General features: G+C 36.7%; 1 protein-coding gene across 5 annotated transcripts in view; it reads right to left on the bottom strand.

Annotated features, from left to right (window-relative positions):
- opa1 (OPA1 mitochondrial dynamin like GTPase) overlaps positions 1–15,660 on the bottom strand; it is a 38,023-nt gene that overhangs the window by 16,924 nt on the left and 5,439 nt on the right. For 2 of the 5 annotated variants that reach the window (XM_079882534.1, XM_079882536.1), the window contains 22 exons: positions 15,263–15,351; positions 11,994–12,149; positions 9,628–9,681; positions 9,419–9,523; positions 9,239–9,325; positions 8,765–8,878; positions 8,552–8,632; positions 8,319–8,393; positions 8,146–8,217; positions 7,933–8,032; positions 7,704–7,834; positions 7,412–7,484; positions 7,262–7,334; positions 7,058–7,173; positions 4,736–4,800; positions 4,371–4,447; positions 1,932–2,097; positions 1,146–1,298; positions 897–1,005; positions 742–821; positions 461–601; positions 242–358 (listed from right to left, as the gene is read on the bottom strand). In XM_079882534.1, the coding sequence (XP_079738660.1) occupies positions 242–358; positions 461–601; positions 742–821; positions 897–1,005; positions 1,146–1,298; positions 1,932–2,097; positions 4,371–4,447; positions 4,736–4,800; positions 7,058–7,173; positions 7,262–7,334; positions 7,412–7,484; positions 7,704–7,834; positions 7,933–8,032; positions 8,146–8,217; positions 8,319–8,393; positions 8,552–8,632; positions 8,765–8,878; positions 9,239–9,325; positions 9,419–9,523; positions 9,628–9,681; positions 11,994–12,149; positions 15,263–15,351 (2,234 nt within the window). The remainder of the gene's footprint in view (positions 1–241; positions 359–460; positions 602–741; positions 822–896; positions 1,006–1,145; positions 1,299–1,931; positions 2,098–4,370; positions 4,448–4,735; positions 4,801–7,057; positions 7,174–7,261; positions 7,335–7,411; positions 7,485–7,703; positions 7,835–7,932; positions 8,033–8,145; positions 8,218–8,318; positions 8,394–8,551; positions 8,633–8,764; positions 8,879–9,238; positions 9,326–9,418; positions 9,524–9,627; positions 9,682–11,993; positions 12,150–15,262; positions 15,352–15,660) is intronic. The other 3 variants (XM_079882537.1, XM_079882538.1, XM_079882535.1) reach the window with 2 other exon arrangements.

Here is a 15,660-nt window from a genome sequence, read left to right as displayed (position 1 = left end):
TGTTAATAACTTTCATAATTTTGGAGTACTGAACACAGACACCAATGGTGGTTATACAATTGAGATTAAATGCATTACATTTATTTACTTATTTAACTTTTGCACTTTAAAATGCTTAATTTAGTTGTATCTATTTGTTTTCTCTAAAAAAAATAAAAAAATAAGCATATAAAAATACATTTAATCTCATTAAACATTTAATTCTCAAAAAAGATTTTACTAAAAAAGGCATCTTCTCTACCTCAGAGTCTACAAAGTGTCTCTGGTAATAGTAGAAACCTCGCCGGCAGAGGTTACAATGTGATAATGCCTTTTGCAGGAAGTGGCGTCGATAGAGCTGGTGCCACGTGTCCTTGATCTACACAGAGAAATCAGTTATATACACATTAGTATAAAAAAAGGCATAAAATCAGATGTGCAGGTAGTAATGCTACAAATTTTCAGTCAGGGTCTCACTGACCAGTACAGGGTCCACCTCCACTCCTCGGCCCTCCAGGTTTTTGCGTACTGTAGTGACCTCATCATTGGCCAGGTAAGCTGTGTGATCCTCATGCAGCTTCAACAGACGCTCTAGCTCGTTTTTGGTTTCATTACGGATGTGCTACAATTAGGAAAGAAAATTACGTTGACTCTTTTCACTAGTACCTACAAATACAGTGACACTTAATTATGGCTCCATGATCATAAAAACTATATTTTAAAAAAAGACTGTGGACAAATATGTAGTTTTGTCTGTCCAACCTGCTCTGGTGATCGATTTTTCCAGCTCAACCACCTCTGCTTCCAGTCTGGCCCCACCATATCTGCTATTACTGACTCAGCTGCAACACAGGAAGATGAGTCACACACTCCATACACAGAGAGACAAGAAATGTGTTTATAAAGGGTAGTCATACTGTCTTTAAGACGGGACTGTAGCGTTTCCTCCATGAACTGAATAGCAGCGTCCCACTGGGGCTTGTCTGTGATAGAACGATCCTCCAAAGCGTTGTGTTGAATCACTCTCTGTACCGCACATACATGAGTAACATTTACCAAAAGCACTCAAGAAACCCTTGTGTGCTGCATTAGCAAAATAACATTATTTCTGGTTATAAATTCTATATTGAATTTAAGGTGTTTCTGGTATTGTGCATGATATTTACCAAGCTGTCCATGGCTCTTTCATTCCACTTGTGTCGTTTGATGCTCTCATCTTTGACAGCTTCCTTAAGCTTATCAAAGATGTCATCCTGATCTTTCCCTTTGTATTCTGCCATGAATCGAGCAAACTCCTCCTGCAACGTTTCCCAAGCAACCTGAGTATGAAAGAAAAGAGGATAGATTTAAAAACTGGACGAGAGAAATTTTATTTTCACATGGTGTTATACAGCAGTGTATAGTTTGGGGTCAGTAAAAACTTGTTGCTGTTTTTTAAATTAATACTTTTATCCAGCATTAAATTGCTCAAAAGTGACAATAAAGATTTTCACATTGCTGCAAAAAATATAGTATTTCAAAAATACTATTGATTTCTGAAGACTAGAGTAATGGCTACTGAAAACTCGGATTTGCCACCAAAGAAATAAATAACATTATAACATACAACAAAATAGAAAACAGTTCTTTTAATCTAATAATATTTGATAATATTACTGTTTTACTGTAATTTTGATCAAATAAATGCAGTCATAAGAGACTTAAAAATAAAAAATAAGAGATTTAAAAATAAAAAAAAAGATCTTACAGATCCCAAACTTTTGAATGGTAATATAATAGCATATAAAATTTAGAAGAGAGCAAAGGGGATTGTCAAAAATCATCTTTGTAACCAAACAAAATTTCAACATTTTGCATAAACAGTCTTTTAACCTGATGATTTGGGAAATGTAACTACTAAATATCAGCATTCAGCACAAAGGAAAGACCAGTGTTTCACCAGCGATGATTACCTCTAGTGCTTTATGAGGAAGTTGTTTATCAGTCCACTGCTTGAGTTTAATGTCTACAGTGGTGTTGAAAGTGCCCGAGTTCATGGTCTGGGCGGCAGGCAGGTAGATGTTCTCAATAACGTGTGTTGAGACCCTTTCCCAAAGCTTTTTCTGTAAGATGGACTCCCTACAAAGACAAAATGTATGTACATGACCAAACTGCTATCAAATAGAGACCAAGAGCAGAATCAACAATGTTAATTATGCTATGTTCAGTCCCCTCAACTATCTACAAATAACATCAAAAATGTACTTCATAATTCTAAACAGCCATGTGGAAAGTATAGGACTTGACATTAAGACAAAGACGAGAACATTCTGAGGGTGACGGTCAAGCTCATTTATCATAAAAGGCACCATATTTCATAGCTTCCTGTTTGCTTTGTTCTATCGTGGCACATCAATATACACACATCTTCAATAACACCAAACTAGCGCTGCCACCCTCCAGCTATTCATCATGCCATTGATTTGAGAGGCTGGTGGAGCACACTGGGCCGCCTACAAACATCTGATCTATTTCATTTAGCTTGCTCCTCTGGGTTTTGGGGATCATAACTCCAAGTACAGCTTGCAGCTCTGCATTCTGATGGTAGAGGCAGCCCTGAAGCCATGAGATGGAGAAGCTGAGTTTAAAGTCAGTCAGCCAACAATGAGTCGAAGAGTGAGTATTCCTCATTTGTTGTGGTTTTGCTGATATATGCAACTAACACAATTAGGGTTGGGTATCGTTTGGTTTTTTTTCGATACCGGTGCCAAATCGATACTTTTAAAACGGTACTTAACTGAACCGATACTTTAAAAAAAAAAATTATAATAAATTAAGAGCCTCAAAATGATGGTGAATGACATTAAAGAACGGCTTTTTTAGTGAAAAAATAAAATAAAAAATTCTTAAAATCGAACAATATTTTCAAATTTAAGTATAAGTATACTTAAATATATTTAAATAAGTAGCCTAAATAGAAAACACAACCAATTTACATAAATTCACAATAAACCTAAGACATCTAACCCAACTACAATAATTTAACACTAAATAACACTAAAAAACAGTTACAGTACTAATAACAGCTAAGTAGTCTGTATTCTTGGTTTGCTACAAACCAGCTTTACATTTCAGCATTTGTTTTGCAAAAATATGACCACATTTTTGCCTTCTCTGGCAAAATACGACACCTCTCCTGACTTATTGCATGTCCTGCACAAGGTGAGCGTTATTTTAGAACGCATCACCTTAAATGCCGTGACGCGAAACCCCTCGTGGAAGAAGAACGACGTCATGTTTACAACTGCGACAAGGAGCGCTCACGCTCATCGGGATTAGATGTACACCGGTCCATTGTAGGGACATCGACTTTTCACACTAAACATGACGCGGAACAAAACGAACTTTGATTGCCTGCTTGTGTATTTTACAAACTATAAATGTATTGTTTTGTTAGCATACTTATGTGTATTTAAATGTCTGAAACCTAAAATAAACTTTGTGGTTGAAAACACTGAATAGTTGTGATATATGACAGCGCTGAGCGCGTCTGTCTCTGACTCAGCGCCAGCCAACGCGCGAACGCAGATTTGAATTTAGAAGTTGATGATCACGCGATCTGAACGTTCTAATCACAGCGGTGTGAACGATGGTACGCATCGAATGGTTAACTAGCGATCACATACTGATTATGCTGCTTACGTCCGTTTCGGAGAACCAGATGGCAAATATTTCAACCGACAGCTGACGAGCTGAGGCATTCAAGTGGCACCGAAATCTGGGTTTTGATTCGGTCCGGTTACATACCGTTACCTGGGTACATTGTTCCATATAGGTACCGGGTTTCGGTACCCAACCACAACATGTATATTGTCCAAGGTTTTTGACCTTGGATGTGTGATATCAAAAGGTATGTTTAGCAAAGGATTACTATCATAGAATAAAATATCATAAAAAAAAAATGAATAAAATGAAATGAAATTAAATTAAATGAATGAACTAATGAATGAAGGAACAAATGAATGAAGGAACAAATGAAAGAACAAACGAATAGGTGTGTTCAACTTGAAGCGGTGCTGCGCAGAGCGAAAGCAGAGGGCTCTGTATGCTTTCGAAGCGCTCTCACTCTACTATGATGTCAAATACTGATCGGTCTGCACTGCGCTGCTTAAAGTCGAACACACCTAATAAACGAATGAATGAACGAACAGACAAACACACTACTACAGAAGAAATTTAAGTTTGAAGTACCAACTTCATGTTTTTGTAAATCCAAAGTCAATTACGGAGTAGGCAGAACAAAATTAGTAAGAAGCCATCCACGCAGCATGCATTATTAATTTTTTGAATTTTTTTAGTGATTTGAAAATCCTACAATTAATCTTATATTTAATGAAAAAAGAAGTGCTCACCAGTGTTTTGGTGTAACTTGACTCAAGCTGATCACCTCATCCAAGATCTCATTTTTGGCCTTCTCATAGAGTTCATTCTATGAATAAAGAGCATGACATATACAGTATAAAACATAAACTTAAGCTCTGGTCATATATCACAAATGCTTATTAAGGAGCTTTTACAGTACATTACAGAATTGTAAGTAATTCTTTACTTTTTTCCCACTTTCTTTTTGCAAGGACAGCACATTAGCAACATATTTACATTACTAATATTCAATAATGTTATAATGATTATATGCCATACTTAAAATCAAAATACACTTAACAAGGTGTCCAAGACTTGAAGATCTAGTCTAGATGAGCCAGGAGCTGATTCTTACCCTGTCAAGCTCTCGTAAGCGAGGATAGTTGTTCTTCCACTCAGTCTCCAAGTTAAACCGAGATGCTGGTCAACAAGGAAGGAAAGTTGATTTTAGATTATTTTCATTAATATCTATAGATTTGTAAAGGAAACAAATCTGAAGGGTTGTAAGTATTAAGCCATTTTTTATGTTTTTAAAACTAGGGATAGTCCACCCAAAAATGAAAAATCTGTCATCATTTATTCACTCTTATGTCTTTCCAAGACTTTCTTCTGCAGAGCACAAAAGAAGATTCTCATTGACTTTCATTGTATTTTTTGTCCTTACACTGGAAGTCGATATAAACCAAACCTGTATTGAACATTCTTCATAATGTGTTCTTCTGTTACATAGAAGAAATTCAAACAGGTTTGGAACATTTTTACTCAATTTTGGCTGGACTATCCCATTATATAATTTTTTGGACAGTGTGTCTTACATAAGGTCACAACAGTGAAATCTCAGTACCTCTAACATGCAGTAAAAAGTGTTACAAAATTCATAACATTTCGATTTCAGTTTATATGACTGTAGCAAGTAGGTCAGACGTACAGTAGGTTAAAACATTAGCAACTTAGCTATTGATGTCATACTAGAATTTTTTTTCTATAAAACAATGTGTTCAAAGTTCACTTAGCCACCAAAAATAATAAGAGTGAACTTTGAGTAAAACTTTTCAGTGACAACAGCCCTATTCTTCAGACACTTCCCATCTCTGTCTCGTTCCCCAAACAGGGACACCAGATAGCCTGCGCTGTGCTCGTGATCAATGCACCTGGAGCCAGGCGTGCACTGTATCAGCAACCCCACGTCCCCCTGGGGCCCCGCGTCCCCAGCACACACACGGGCCGAACGTCTCGCTCACACAATGGAGATGACGCTAATTGCTCTGGTTATCGGGCCAGCCCTGATGCAGCTGTGGAGATCGATAGCCCACACAAAGGTTTGAGGAGCGTCCCGGGTCAGGTAATAAATCTAGAGGTAGAGCGTTAGCAGGGGTGGCCTGTTAATTGGCAGCGTGGAGGTCTACAGCGTGCCCTGTGCAGAACGTCTGAGCTGAGGTGAAGTGTGACGGGAATCAGCACGCACAGGACTGGGGAAACAGCTCTGCTGAGGTGGGTTTCAGAGTTAAGTGGCTGTCGAGCTGTTGGTTTGGATTCTATTAAGGTTTATTTACTGGGTCTCCTGAGAGCTGACGTGTACTCTTCTCAAAATGCCCTTGAAAATCAACATCTTGTTAAGAGTTTAAAATAACAATAATCCAACTAAAGACTTAAAAGCACAGTCCATGTGCCTTTTTTATTTCATGGTTTTCAGATGTCATAAAGCTGTGGTTAACAACCTTTCTGAATTCAAGGCTCCCCATTGTCCATAAGGATAATCAGAGGACCCATGACCTTTTCAGTTATTTTTGATATACCGAGTAAGGATGGACCATTTTTCATAGACTTTGATGACGTGTTTCCAATTATTAACATTGTAAATCTAGCAATTCTATTTTATATTTTGATTTTTAAAAAATTGTGTGCATATGTAATACTACACTTTGTTACATTGGCTTGGAATTACATTTCAGAAAACTTGCTGTGAGGGTGTTTGTAACAGGGATTGACGGCACATTTGACACCTTTCTCTTCCGACAACCGTAATCGATCTCTCAATATTTTTTTCCCTTTTGGAAAATCATTAGAAATGCTATCAGGGATTTTTTTCTTTTGCTATTGGAGCAAATAGAAACTCAACCTGCTTCTCAGAACTCAGAAAGGAGAAAAGGGTAAATATATTAAGAATAAAGATTTTTACATTACTCAGAATTTCTACCTGATTGAATAACAATACATTTTTTATTAACTATTAAAATGTTAAAATATTTCAAAAGATTTTATTAATTTACATGACTTTTCCAAGTCTAGAAAATCAGATTTTTTTATCTTGGGTGATTTTGTATTATTATTGTTATTATTTATCATTTTTAATAAATTCAGATTATTTTAATGTTTGTTTTGTCTTATTTTTAATTATTTCAAGTCATCTTTAGGCCTCCTTGTAAGTTCAGTAAGGTCCCACTAATGGTCCCTGGATCACTGGTTGCGAACCACTGCCCTAAAAGGATAGTGAAGACAAAAATGACCTATCTGAGAAAGAGGGTGAATAGAAAATATTTCTGGGGAGGGGGGAAAAAAAACATTCTTTCAGTCTGTTCTTCGCAGAATGCTATCATGAAGCTTTAGAGCAGTGATTTTCAATCCTGGTCCTGGGGACGCGTCAATCTACACATTTTGTATTTATTTTCTATCTTACCTTTAAAGGCATCTGCTTGTTGTTCCACTGACTCTCTCACCATCTTCCAGAAGCAGTCTGACACAGCAAGACTCAGGTTCTTTGTGGTCACCTGATGAGCTTTCAACATGCCATCCCTATAGCAGTTTGGTTAAAGACTGTCCAATCAAAAACATGTGACAGATTATAGAAAAGGTAAGGTAGAAATATGCATTTGAGTCCTACCTCAGCAGTCTTGAGTTCTGGAAGAAGTCCTCCTCATAGTCTTTGATGGAGTCTATGCTCTCATTAGTACTGCCTACAAAACAATCACAGGTTTGAATGACATCCAGCAAAGTCCAGCAAAATGCAAATGAGAAAGATCTAATTTTTTACCTTTGCCGGTTACTACTGCAAAGTAGCCCAAGGCCTTCATTGGGAATAATTTGCCTTCAACAATTTGCTGGATCTACAAATAGAGAAAATGAATAATTTGAGGCAAGTAACAAAATATTTTAATCTTGTATATGAACTGTAAAACATTCCCATGAATGCCATCACCTGCACATAACAGCATTTAATATTTCCTTAGTGTCAGAGGATAAAAAGGAGCTCCCTCTAGTGGCTAATACAGCAGGTAGCACTTAGTATTGGGAGTTTCATGTAGTGAAATATCTAAAGGTCTTACTCTGTTCGGACTAGCTAGATTCTTTTCTGCCAGGTCAACCTTGGTAAGAACAAAGATGGTCCTTTTGCCCTGAGGGTCCATCTGACTGACAAGATCAGTGACTATACTACGCTCTGCATCTACCGAGCCATCTGAAAGAGAGAAATAAAACAAGAGACAGAGAAATATTAATAGTGTTGGCTAGAAACAGTGATAGTACACATATTTTAATGACAGAGTGAAAACTCACCCTGAATGCATAGGATGATGGCATTTGGATTCTGCATGTAGGCTTTACTCATGCTAAAAATGGTTTCCTTTGTGTCAGCAGCCATGCCGGTCGTCACAGTCTGTACACAAATGAAACAGTCAATGACAAAGTCAAGAACCAGAGTAACATGTTCTGCATAGATGTATAAGCTTGTGATGAGTAAAACTGTATGAAAATGTACACAAAACTTACACTGATAACCCCCGGCAAGTCAACAAGCACCATTCTCTGGATTCCTGGGCCCTTTACACTTAGAGAAATGGTCTGAGACAAGATAGAAAACACATGAATGATGAACATTAAATCATTTAGGCAGATTCAAGTGTAAATGTTTTCACAAAGCACTGAAGGAACAAGGGTCTCACCTCAGGGCTGACTGTCTGACCTTCCTTCACACTCTTCCTCATCCGGAGTTCAATCTCGTGCCTCAATGCAGCAAGCTAGAAAAGAAAAGAAAAGAAAAGAAAAGAAAAGAAAAGAAAAGAAAAGAAAAGAAAAGAAAAGAAAAGAAAAGAAAAGAAAAGAAACTCATCTTAGTGATCTGACAGTCAAATATAAAGGCTCACAAACTTGTACTACATCATTTTAAGATACTTACATCCTCCTCTTTCCCGAGGTCAAACTCACGAGTGCTGTCTTTGAACATTGCTACATGGTGAGGGCCTTCACTCAATGTCACCTTCAGAATAAAACAAGTCAGGTAAACGCATCACTAATATGAAGCAGCACAACTGTTTTCAACATTGATAATATTAAGATTTTTTTTTAGCATCAAATCAGAGGTCAGGAGAAGTGAATTAGTTGAATGCACCTTGACAGGAGACCTGGTCATCATTTCTCCAGAGCCTCTGGGGAAGATTCTAGCTTGAGCTATCATTTCCAACACACTAGTCTTTCCTGAACTCTGGTCTCCAACCACTACCACCTAGAGAAGATAAGGTGTTTTATGAGGCCATATTACAGGGAAATAATCAGATTGCAGTAATATGTTATGTTCAGAGGAGGGAATGTGAGTTTTGCTGTAGAGAATTCTAACTTTTACCTGTAAAATGTAGTTTGTGGTTCGTTAACTTCTGACTTTATATTGTAATATTTATATTTTAAACCATTTTGCACTCAATGCAGCATACATTCTACAGACATTGTCTGATGGAAAGAATACCCAATTAATCAATTAATTAAAGATTAGTCTACAAATTATTTGATTTTCAAAATAGTTACTGGTCATTAGTTTTGTGTAAATATTTGACATTCTAAAAGAAGAATAAATAAGAATAACACTGACCCTTGGCAGGTGATCTTGAGTATTGTAGTTGGAATCATAATCCGAGAGAATGTCCAGGACTTCAGAGTACATATCAATCAAAGACTTCTGCACAGGATCAAAAACAGGATAAATGCTTCAACGAAACCCAGCGATTTGTTCTTTGCGTTCACCGATAAAAAAAGACTGCTGAAATCTGACCTTGACTTTTCTTTGGTGAATCCCCTTGTCATCTTTCTGCAATACGACTTTCCTCAGCTCCTTATTCTCCTTTTCCAGACGCTCCAGCATCCGTTGGTACTTCATCTATACAAACATGAGAGAAATGGAGTATAAAATGATTATGAACAACTTAAAAATGAACAACTCAAAATCAAAGCTTAAAATCAATGACATTTAACAGTTAATACCTGAGTTCGAAGAAGTTCATCCTGAAGCTGATCAATTCTTTCTTTATCAGATGACTGTAAGCACAAGAAACAATGTAGCAGACTATGATCATGTTATTTCTTTTCAGGACAGCTGATCATCTTCCTAATATCCCCCTGTAAGAGTCATTGCACAAACAATCCACATCTCATGCATTCAATTCCAGCGAGTAACCCAGCAGAGGAAAGGCAAGTTAATGCAAAGAGAAGAAATTACACTTCCAAGCATTTAATCAATCATTTATTCTTTACACAAATCACCACACACAAAAAAAAAAAACCTGATTTGTGAAGAATGCTTAGATTATAAATCAACGCATCAAAAGTGTTTCTTGAATCATTTATTGGCCCGCACCTGCAATGCAATTGTTGAGCACACACACCTCAAACTACAGGGCAAATCACAGAAAATCAGTGAATGATTGGACACAAAGGAAAGGACACAAAGGAAAACATCAAACATACACAAACACACGTCTATGTAAAATACAAGGGTGTGTGATATAAAATGTTTTTTGTTTCCTGCTAAATAACATGTATTTTGCCTATGTGCAGACAGACTAACTGTTTCTGATGTAAGGCAGGTTAATTTTGCTGGCCAACAGCTGAAGCAAAGTGCATTGTACTCCATGTGGCAGGAAGGCACACCACTCCATGCAGTGAATATAAACTGTACACATGGGACTGTGTAAATAAATGGGTTTGCATGATCGAGGCAGAATGGATCGAGTTAGAGCTTATCGCAAAAATGATGAAAATATACAAGACTCACTTTATACTACTAGTAATAGATGGATTGCAAATATCATGTTATTTTACTTTCACAATAACAATTTGTTTAAAATAGGGGTCTTTTGAAAGCTACTTGAATGAAACGTTGAAACATTTCACTGTATTGTTTCTAAGTCACTCAGTTTGATTGTTAGAAATCAATGTCTATGTCGCAAACCATGGGGTTCAAAAGTCTGGGACCACTCTGAAAATCTGAGATTCAAAAAATAAAGTTTATTTAATCTTGGAAGTCATTTTTATTTTTTTATTTTATTTTTTACAATTATAAACCAAGAAACACTATAGCATTAATTGAATAAGAAATATTGTATACATAACATTCTGTTCTATTTCTATTTCAAATTTGTGACTTTGACCATGTAAAAACATTTGTACAAAATGTCAGATTTCTTTCCATTAAAGATCACAAAATACTCTTTGGAACATTCTAAAATAGAAAGGCATTTTGCCACACTGTATGGGGTAAGTTGTCACAATAAAAAAATCCATTAAAAAAACTATTATAGGCTTTTCAGCTAAATCTAAATAATGATAAAAGTAACAATTCATGAAACAGTGAAAATATACAAAGTAAGACAAAAATTAAAATATTCATAACATATAATGCACATTTCAGCTTGCCCTGACCTGACATTTCTGAAAAATATCCCTAACACCTGACTAAAAATCTTCCTCAAAAATCTACCTATTACAAAATTATGATACTGTAATTTTATTTTCTGAGGACAGAATTCAAAAGTTATTCCAATTAAAGGCAGTTTTTAATTTTATGTTTAAATAGAGACAGGCTTTGTGACAACTTAGCCCAACTAGTCTCAGTATCCTCTATATTTTGTAATGAAAACTTATTTATTAAATAAACAAATATGTTTTATCTAATGGTCTAAAGGTGATGATACACAGGGCAACATTTTGAGCAATGTTGCTGGGCAATGTTGTCGTCAACGGGCAACCAGATGAGACACAGGGTCCACGACCGATCTAAATTATCCAGGTAGAAATGTATTGCCCATTTTCAATGGGAAAGTGCCCAAGCAACAATCGCTCTGCAAGATTGCCCAGCAACATTGCTCAAAAAGTTGCCCTGTGTATCATCACCTTAAGACTTTGTACCCCACTATATAAGTTATGAGATGGAATAAGATCACAGTGAAATCAGCATTTTGGTGGGAAGAGCATGTAGCCATACAGACGCTCAGATTAAATTAAAATACAAAAGCGGATTAAGCTAAATTCTCGCTTAGGACATGTCATTTCCAACAGGCGCTTGGATGGGTGGAGCTACTTATTTGGCTTGTAACTTAAGTATATTAAAGCTGTAGTTCTCTCACGCCAGTCGTGAATACCTCCACCATTCCACTAGCTATATAAATATAAACAATAGTTAATAATATTAATTACAGTCAGCTAATAAGAATGTCAAAGAGTGAAGAGCGTCAAAAATTCAATATATCCTTTTAAAAGCACAACGTAACTAAAATCGAATGGCGTGAGGCAGTCAAAGACTGGCATGAGAGCCACAGCGTCAGAGGGGTGGTGGGGGAGTGGACCTTCACCTTGCGTTTGGACTGCGAGGGGCTGGGGTTCGGGGCCGGGCTGGGACTGGGTTCAAGCGGCGGAGGCGGAGCATTATTGGCTGCCGCCCGCCGCATCTCCTCCTCATGCTGCTGGATCTGCTGCTGAATGAGAATGAGCTCGCTGAGCAGCCCCTGCTGAGGGACGGCACAGTGACAGAGAGGGGCAGTCAATCAACCTGCTTACCAACCAATAGGAGGACATGGCAGAGCCTTTGGGTAATGGTCCACCTCACTTAATGTACTGCTCTTGATAACACAGTAGTTTTGAACTCGGTTATGGCGAACCTAAAATCTTAAAGAGCATAAGAAATGACCATAAAGGTCTCTCAGCAAACGGGAGGGGAAGAGCTGAACTGCGAACATCAGAGGAAATTAAAAAGAGAACATTTATTCGCACTAGTAATAATGTTGAGTCACATTCAAGACCTGCACTCATAGTCAATGTTGTCAAGCTGCTATAATTGCAGTAAGGGCACATCTAAGTTTTAATAGATGAACTAATATCATATAAAACTAGTGCTACATGGCAAAGCAAGCATTTGAGGAATAAGTGATTGAGTAGCAGAACAGTGCAAAGCCTGAAGCTGGAGAGAGCAAATATTTACTACACATCTTTCAAACACCGCTGCTTCCAAATATATGTATTAGGCTAATTCAATTGTATCATTTCGTCTTACACACACTCATACTTCCATTCAAAATTTGGGGAAGGTATGATTTTTTTATGTTTTTGCTCACCAAGGCTGCATTTATTTGATCAAAAATATAATAAAACGGTAATATTGTGAAATATTATTACAATTCCAAATAACTGTTTTTGGTGCTAAAGTTGAAAACGGTTAAATATTTTTGTGGAAGCCATGAAGCATTTTTTCTTTGAATGAATAGAAATTTTAAAAGAACTGGATTTAATTGAAATGAAAAACTTTTGTAACATTATAAATGTACTGTCACTTTTTATCAATTTAATGCATCCTTGAAGAATAAAAGTATAAACTTATAAAGTATTCAAAATAAATGTACTCACCCCAAACTAAATGAAAGTGTAAATATGCTTAGACTTCCAATATAACTGCAACAACCTTGTCTGTTAAGACATTTTATGGGATATATGCTCTTTTAGGAATGCTAATATGAAAAACTTCAGTTTTAATCTAAGATAAACTAAAAAGTACATTGTTTTCCACTGTAGACAAAGAGTGATTTATGAGTGATGAAACAAAGAAAATGAAAAACAGAACACTGACATTTAACATTAGCATATCAAGTAGTAAATCCTTTGCTCTCAGAGAAGCAAGTTTTCTCAGAGAGCACAAAATGACCATGGCAGACAAACATGGAATTAAGGAGAGGGAAGCCTTTAGACAGACAATAAGCTTAGAAAGACAGAAATTAATCATCAATCTCCTGGAATAAGGGTTTAAATAGAGTTGCAGGACAAATGATATGTGAACCCTTTGGATTTAGGTTATACAACTGGATCTGACCTTTAAAACACCTTGGAAAAAGAAGATTTTAGAACATCTAAAATTAAGTCAATGTTTCAGCATGTCAAACAATAAAAAGAGACATCTGTACACTGAGAGAGAAGATTCATTCAAATAATGTGAAGGTGTCCAATAGAGGAAAAATATCAAGAGCAAAATAAAATGCAGACTGCTCACAAACAACAATTTTAATTAGTTGAGTAATGGGGCAGCTTAACACTTTCCAGCGTTTTTTTGTTGTTGTTGCCAGAAACCGCCAGCGTTTTTGATAATTTTCATAAAAATGTCATGGCCCCCAGAATATTTTGTTGTATGAATATCTGAACATGCAATATATCAAAAGAAAGAACAGACCCTCTGCTTTTAAACAAAAACAGTCGTGTTTTTCAAAGACTACATCTGGATCAGATTCAGTACGGTGATCAAAACATAGTTGGAGTAGACGGAGTACATCAACACCCCCAAAGCTTCACAGTCAAATAGCACTTTCTGGGTCAACATTTCATTCGGTAACATCGCATTATTTTTCATATGCATCTGCAAACTTATGAGATCGCTCGTTTCTGCTTCTTTGCCTGTGTTTTGATCTGGAGAGACAGTACTAGCCTAGTTCAGGAGATGCGTAACAGCGCCCCCTACCTTACAACAGTGACAACACAGAAAGCAGTAAAATGGCAGGGAAGCATTTCTCATAAAAGACGAGATAACTCGGCAATGTCGGGGAAAGAGTAAATAAAAGAGAAACTTAAAGGGATAGTTCACTTTGAAATAAAATTTTGGTATGTTTTAGCTTACCTCAAGGGCATCCAAGATGTAGGTGTCTTTTTTTCCGCAGTAGTTTCAATTTTGATATTTTTAGGTCAAACCATTCTTGTCTGTCAGTCATTTAATGCAGGTCTGTGGTCACTGTCTCAAAGAGCATGCACAGAGTCCAAATTAAAACAATTCCCCATCGTCCAAATTAAACAATTCCTCATCGTAAGTACACATTGATGGCCTAAGACACGAAAGTGTAGAATTATCTCTGCACCAGTCAGCGCACACGTCACACAGCAGGATGCGCGAGCGCCCTCAGATCACTTGGACGTGGCTGTGTACAAGAGTTAAAAAATTATATAAATACTGTTCGTTTTCTCAAACAAACCGCTCGTTTCGTGTCTTAGGCCATCAATGTGTACTTACGATGGGGAATTGTTTAATTTGGACGATGGGGAATTGTTTTAATTTGGACTCTGTGCATGCTCTTTGAGACAGTGACCACAGACCTGCATTAAATGACTGACAGACAAGAACGGTTTGACCTAAAAATATCAAAATTGAAACTACGGCGGAAAAAAAGACACCTACATCTTGGATGCCCTTGAGGTAAGCTAAAACATACCAAAATTTAATTTCAATGTGAACTATCCCTTTAACTTCAGCATTAGCAAGTTGCCTGCCACAAGCCACTGAAACAGTGTCTATATTTACCAGGACTACAAAACATCAGGATAGCCATCAACCAATGGTGGTTGCCCCTTATAGTAAATAGTCAAAACAACAGCAAAGCAACTTGCAACTCAGTTGCAAGCTGAAAAAAAGCCCAAGCAACACAGCTTGGCAGAAAAATGCAAATAAAAACTTAAGCTGCTTTAATTATTATAATGGCTGGATACACTAAATGATGAAAAGACAAGAGCTGTCATAATATTATGGTCAAGCTTTAGCATTCAGAAAAGCCATTTGAAACATCATTTATACAGTGAAAAGAGAGACATTTACCTTCTTGAACTGTTTATCACTGCTGTCAGACATGGATGCAGACGTTGGTGGGATATCTGGTGCTCTCAGGGAAGAATCACCTGTGGTTTCTAGAAAAAATAAATATAACACACAAATACAAATTATTGTTCCCCTTTTTTCACATTTAGAAAAAATAACTGTCATGTAACAACAGAAATTAACATGCGAAAGCATATATTTGCTTGTAGTTTAAAGCAATTACATCAAGTCACCATATCCCAAAAGAGACTCAAAGGTTTGAAAAGTAAATGGTGCAAAAATGCTTGAGAAACAGTTCATTAAATTATCAAGGCACACTTTAAGACTACATAACAGAGCATATTATTTTAAGATTGTAGTGAGTGTAGTAATGAGAATATATACTGTATGAGAAAATA

Source organism: Squalius cephalus (genome assembly GCF_949319135.1).
Source record: "Squalius cephalus genome assembly, chromosome: 10".
Classification (NCBI taxonomy): domain Eukaryota; kingdom Metazoa; phylum Chordata; class Actinopteri; order Cypriniformes; family Leuciscidae; genus Squalius; species Squalius cephalus.
The sequence above is the reverse complement of the archived record's forward strand: the minus strand, read 5'-3'. Positions and strand labels throughout refer to the sequence as shown.